General features: G+C 37.6%; 1 protein-coding gene across 1 annotated transcript; it reads right to left on the reverse strand.

The window, feature by feature from the left end:
• Nucleotides 1-274: 274 nt before the first annotated feature.
• Nucleotides 275-1,205, reverse strand: LOC120780518 (aminopeptidase N-like). The gene is made up of 2 exons (XM_040112788.1): nucleotides 497-1,205; nucleotides 275-314 (listed from the first exon to the last, which is right to left on the reverse strand). The coding sequence occupies exons 1-2, from the start codon at nucleotides 1,087-1,089 to the stop codon at nucleotides 290-292; spliced, it is 618 nt and encodes a 205-aa protein (XP_039968722.1). The 5' UTR covers nucleotides 1,090-1,205; the 3' UTR covers nucleotides 275-289.
• Between the last annotated feature and the right edge of the window lie 5,306 nt (nucleotides 1,206-6,511).

The following is a 6,511-nucleotide window of genomic DNA, read 5'->3' on the forward strand; positions in this document are numbered from 1 at the left end:
AGTTGCGGCGTTTTGATTCTAGCCTATAAAGTCGTTATTTTTGGACGTATGCATGTAAAATTTGCTATGTACACGTGTTTCGGTTAAGTACTTCATAATCAATCAAAAAGTCAATTTTGAATTTTTTTGTTATTTACGGCCTTTTGCATTTTAGGTGACGATATGTACATATTTGTGAATTTATAATACATTATCAAACATATGAAATATTTAAAAAGTAACTCTTATTTGTACATAAACTCTACGCCGTGAAACTTCTCTACTTGTGATCGCTTTCTTGCAGTGTCACTCAAATATTCTGAGTTTTAGTACCACTGAAAAAAGTTACAAACAAACATACAAATGAAGCTAATAAAAGTGTATTAAAAAGTTCTGTTAAATGCATACGAAATCCAAGTTACGGCAGAAATTTAGAGAAATCGGTAATTTGAAGAGAACTTGTTTAACTAAAATTCTACAAATATAGAGTTTTAAGTGTTCTTTTTAAGTACTTTACCGTGTTAACGCTGGTATTTTCTCCAAATGTGTTTCATTTTTTAAATAATTTGAAATCATGTTCCAATTTTGTTGATCGTAATTTACTATAAATGGTGCTATCTCTTCCGGATTTATTATGATGAAGGAATTACGATTTGACAGATTCGTTAGTTTTGTTTCCGTTGTTTTTTCCAACCAGAGATATGGTGTTGTGTTTGAGAAGTCTAATCTGTTTTGTTCAACTAAAACTATGGGGATCCACCAAATTATTTTATCATGATCTTGGACATCATGAGGGCGTTCCCGTAGAAACATTTTTTGGTAAATTTTAGCTGCGTTTGATGTATAATTGCGTTGTAATGAAACTACTGGCAGGCGATCTGTAGAAATCCAGGAATCAGCTATTTCAGAAATGCTGTATAATGGATTTATATTGCCTTCTTCGTTAGCCTGATTATTAATAGCTTCCCAAATGATTTTCGCAGAAAAAACATTATTTGTTTGATAGCTAACCATTTTACGAATTCCAAATTTTAGTGTGCTCTTACTTAATGTATAATTAAGCATCCGAAGTACAAGCTCTGCTTTGAAAGACACAGATTCCTGTTTCATTACTGTAATGCGTGAGTGTGGATAACGCTTACTTAGCTCATTATATAAAGAATATAGCAATGTCACTGGATATCCTCCTTCAAAATCATACCCAGGGTAAATCTATAAAGATAGTAACATTAATTTAAATCAGTTTGAATTTTTTTTGGGAAACCAGTTTGAATATACATAGAATATTTTCAATATTGCAGGTAAATATTTGAAAGCTTGGTGTAAAGAACACTTTTATGGCAAGGTTTACTTTCGAAATAAGCTGGTTTTTCCAACATCTTTGGGGCCTAACGTGGAGCCCGCGTACAACAACTTAAAACATTCCTTTGCAAAAGAAAACTTTGATTGTGTTTATCGAACAATGGTTGCATTCGCGCCGCGCTTCAAAAAAAAATAACCATGGCAACCCTATTCTTATTGTGCAAATGCAGAGAATTGTAACAAATTGCAGTAACAAATATACATAGTATACTATATATTTCCAAAAAATAGATAAGTGTGTTGCAGTTATATTCGCAGTTATTGGTAGGTCACATGGACCAGCGATTCCCGTTGAATCTGCAAATAACTGTTTGCAATCGGATGATTTTTTCTGGTAGGATATTAAGGTTTTGCATTGTTGCTGAATTTACCGTTCCCTGACAAGCGTGCATGCATACTAGCGTGCTTCAAAAAAAATTTATGGAATTTTTTTTCAACTCTTACCCTCTCAAATGTTAGTGATTGACAAACAAAACATCCTCCCTCTTAACTCTAAGGGGTCGCTATTTTTTTTTTTAGGTTCCCATACATTTTACATAGGAATGATCTTTTTTTCATTCAAACTAAAATTTCACCAACTAATTTTCGTTTCTCAGAAATAACCATCACATATTCATAAAGTTGGCTTTTCAAACTTAGTACAAAGTTTAAACAAAGCGGCGGGGGCCGATGGATTGCAGGCTGAGCTATTCAAACACGGCGGCGAAGAACTGATAAGGAGCATGTATTAGCTTCTTTGTAAAATATGGTCGGACGAAAGCATGCCCAACGATTGGAACTTAAGTGTACTATGCACAATCCACAAAAAGGGAGACCCCGTAATCTGCGCCAACTACCGTGGGATAAGCCTTGTGTGAAAGATTAAAGCCCACCGTCAACAAACTGATTGGACCTTATCAGTGTGGCTTTAGACCTGGCAAATCAACAATCGACCAGATATTCACCATGAGCCAAATCTTGGAAAAGACCCGTGAAAGTAGAATCAACGCACATCACCTCTTCGTCGATTTCAAAGCTGCTTTTGACAGCACGAAAAGGAGCTGCCTTTATGCCGCGATGTCTGAATTTTGTATCCCCGCAAAACTAATATGGCTGTGTAAGCTGATGTTGAGCAAATCCAAAAGCTCCGTCCGAATCGGGAAGGACCTCTCAGAACCGTTCGATACCAAACGAGGTTTCAGACAAGGCGACTCCCTATCGTGCGACTTCTTCAATCTGCTGCTGGAGAAAATAGTTTGAGCTGCAGAACTTAATCGAGCAGGTACAATCTTTTATAAGAGTGTACAGCTGCTGGCGTATGCCGTTGATATTGATATCAGCGGTCGCAACACCCGCGCCGTTAGTTGTGCTTACTCCAGACTGGGCAAGGAGGCAATGCAAATGGGCCTGGCAGTGAACAAGGGCAAGACGAAATATCTCCTGTCATCAAACAAGCAGTCGAGGCACTCACGACTTGGCTCTCACGTCACTGTTGACAGTCATAACTTTGAAGTCGTAGATAATTTCGTCTATCTTGGAACCAGCGTAAACACCACCAACAATGTCTTCCTGGAAATCCAACGCAGGATAACTCTTGCCAACAGGTGCTACTTCGGACTGAATAGGGAATTGAGAAGCAAAGTCGTCTCTCGACGAACACAAACCAAACTCTATAAGTCACTCATAATTCCCGTCCTATTATATGGTGCAGAGGCCTGGACGATGACAACAACTGATGAGGCGACGTTGCGAGTTTTCGAGAGAAAAGTTCTGCGAAAGATTTATGGTCCTTTGCGCGTTGGCCACGGTGAATATCGCATTCGATGAAACTTTGAGCTGTACGAGGTATATGATGACATTGACATAGTTCAGCGAATTAAAAGACAGCGGGTACGCTGGCTAGGTCATGTTGTCCGGATGGAAGAAAACACTCCAGCTCTTAAAGTATTCGACGCAGTACCCGCCGGGGGAAGCAGAGGAAGAGGAAGAGGAAGACTTCCACTCCGTTGGAAGGAGCAAGTGGAGTAGGACTGGTTTCGCTTGGAATATCCAATTGGCGCCACGTAGCGAAAAGAAGAAACGACTGGCGCGCTGTTTTTAACTCGGCTATAATCGCATAAGCGGTGACTACGCTAATAAAGAAGAAGAGAATTGGTGACCCTACAGTTTAACAACACACGCAAGCAGATCAATAACACTACATCACCTTGCCGCCTAGTTGTGCTTACGAGGCCGCGCAACTGCTAATGGCGCAAGCGGCCAGCAGCAACAGCAAGCACCACCACTGTCGCAAACTTTGTAGCAGCAGCAAACTCCATATCCTGATGTACGAACAATTCTTCTTCCTACCCAACTTCTAACCTCACCATCATCAACCAATGTCACAACCTCCGACCACATATCAATTGTCGCAGGCACCACAAGCCGTCATCATGCAACACGCACAACCACAAATGACGCTACAACCACTGCCACACATGTCAACGGTACATATGATCGACATCAATTTGGGTCCACAATGCATCGCTTCACCCGCAGTGAATTCGGCACAACGCCACACTCAACCGCCAATCAGCCGCCGCGCTACGCTTCAACACCCTACGCATCGCACTACCAAAAACGGTAACACATCGCCAACTATTCATTTACGACCGCACACCGAGTACGAAATTCTTCGCCGATACTGCACGGATATTCCGGCAACTCGGCTTTCTCGTAAACTCAACAAAATAGTAACTCCTGTTCGACTGTAAGCTGCGAACGGTAGCAAAATCGAAACCTACGGAGATAAGGCACTCACTCTCAACTTAGGACTACGGCGTCAGACCCATTGGATATTTGGTATAGCTAACGTGCCGTATCCAATCGGTGCACATCTCATCCATGAATTCGGATTAGTTGTGGATCTCAAAGGCGGTCGCTTTGTAGACCCTAACTCAGTCTCGCACGTGTGGGCTCCTATGCAACCGCCCCTATTACAGCGGTCATAGCCCTAACCGAGAACTGCACAACAACTACTTAACCATACCAATTGGCCAGTGACAACAGTACGCCGCACAGCCGTACTCTCTCCGAACAAATGAATTCGCCACGTACATGAACCAGCCTACCTGCACCAAACACCCGCGCCAGGATCTGGTAGTGGAACTCATCCTTAAAAAACGCAAGACTTTATTTGGGGGGGAGTACTATGGGCACACAGATAAAAAGTATCACATCTGGCAGCACCGTTTGTCAGTTATTCTATTCTTTCTTTATTTTGACATTCTTTCTGGAAATTTACAGTTTCAACTGAATTCTTAGTTTTCAGTTTTAAGAAGCGTAACTTCTTGTACAGACGCCAACATGTGTAGAAGTCTTTTGAATTATCTTAATAAATAATAGTCTTAATAATTAATGTGGTATTTTATTACCGGCACACTATCGACGCCTAATAACGCCATCAATATTAACACTGTATCGTTGTTAACTTAGCATTAATCTATTTTTCGGCTGTAATGAACAAAACTTTTTAGGCAAATTTTTAAAGGTGAACGTTTTCTGCATTGTGTCACATAGCAATTTTTCTATCGTGAAGAAGCATACAAATTCTCAATTATTTAACAAAAATACATATGTGTAAATGACTATTATTTGACCGTGGAAAAACATTATTAATATAGCACGAATATATTTTTATATTTATATTTTTCTTTGAGTACAAAAAATTTAATCAATTTATCTGCATTAGCTTATGAGACAAAATTTTTTTATTTTTAACGTGTTCCTAAATTCAACCTTCAAGAACATTGACACACATTTTGAAGAAATATTTATATCACGAGGTAGGCGTCTGATCCTTTATCTAATGGTGTGCAAATTTTCAAAATCGGTGATTTAGCAAAATTTCCGGGGTTCACTTGACGTGGTTTGACCAATCCTACATAAACGATTTTTTTGTTGCCTTTTCTAGTTGTATTGTTTTATATAGTTTAATTTAATTTAAATTTATAATTCATAAAATGTAAATATTATTCGAATGCGGAATAAACTTTAAAAATGTTTCTGAAAGTACACTTAAAACTTAGGCTATGTTCGTAAATGCATCATGACTTGCAGCATAAGCAACAGTAGCAACACTGCATGTTTGACGTTTGATACTTCTTATACAATTTTTGACAATTTGCAGATACATTTGTTTGCATTTTTGAACGCATATAATACTAAAATGGAAATTTTGCTGAATCTAACACTAGACGAAATTTGTGAGCAAAGAAGTGATAGATTTTCTTTAAATTTAAGAAAAAGAAGGGTATTGAAGTCAAAAAGAAAAATTTGTAGGTACAAATGTTTGTCTTTTAAAGACAAAGTATTTAAAGTTTAAGAAACAGTTTAAAATTTTAAATTATATTGAAGCTTCGAGCATTAAATGTACATCTAATGTAATACTCGCTTGCGCTATCTTACACAATTTTATCATAAATAAGGGAGGTTATTTTGAACATATTAACGATACAATAACACATGCCGATATGGAAACCAAAAATGAAATCGAAGGAATTCAAGATGCCCCCATTCGCCGTGTTGATTCAGATGATATCAATGGAATCGATAGAAGAAACTATTTTACCACTCTGTTTTCATCATAAAAAATTTACTTTACCTGACCTTCCTTTATTTGAATAATTTTTTTATTACTTTTTCTGATGAACTTCATTTTAATTTTTATTGTTTTCATTTACATTTTTAACTTCGGTCACAACTTTATTCCACAATACATTTTTTTTCCTTCTACCCGATTTAAACTCGTCCTCCATATTCAACCGCACTCTTAGCAATAAATGTGATTTTCACAAAAAATTTAAAAATAATAATTTATACAATTATTATTAACATAATTTACTAAATTTCAATACAAAAACTAAAGTAAAACAGTTTTGCACTTACTTTTCGTCAGACATCGTAGTTATTTTTTGATAGAAATTATGAGTGACAGCTGATAGAAGTGTTGTCTTTTCGAACGCTTGATTATTGCAGTGCTGCAATATTGGCATTTCTGAACGTTCTGTTTGTTTTGCAATCGTCATGATGCGCGTCATGATGCATTTACGAACATAGCCTTATTTTGCCATATCGGTCTTAGTCAAAATCAGTCCAGTGTATATTAATCAAATTTGGTCACCAACTTTTACCCAACCGCCCAACTCCATCG

Source organism: Bactrocera tryoni, unplaced genomic scaffold, assembly GCF_016617805.1.
Source record: "Bactrocera tryoni isolate S06 unplaced genomic scaffold, CSIRO_BtryS06_freeze2 scaffold_25, whole genome shotgun sequence".
Lineage (NCBI taxonomy): Eukaryota > Metazoa > Arthropoda > Insecta > Diptera > Tephritidae > Bactrocera > Bactrocera tryoni.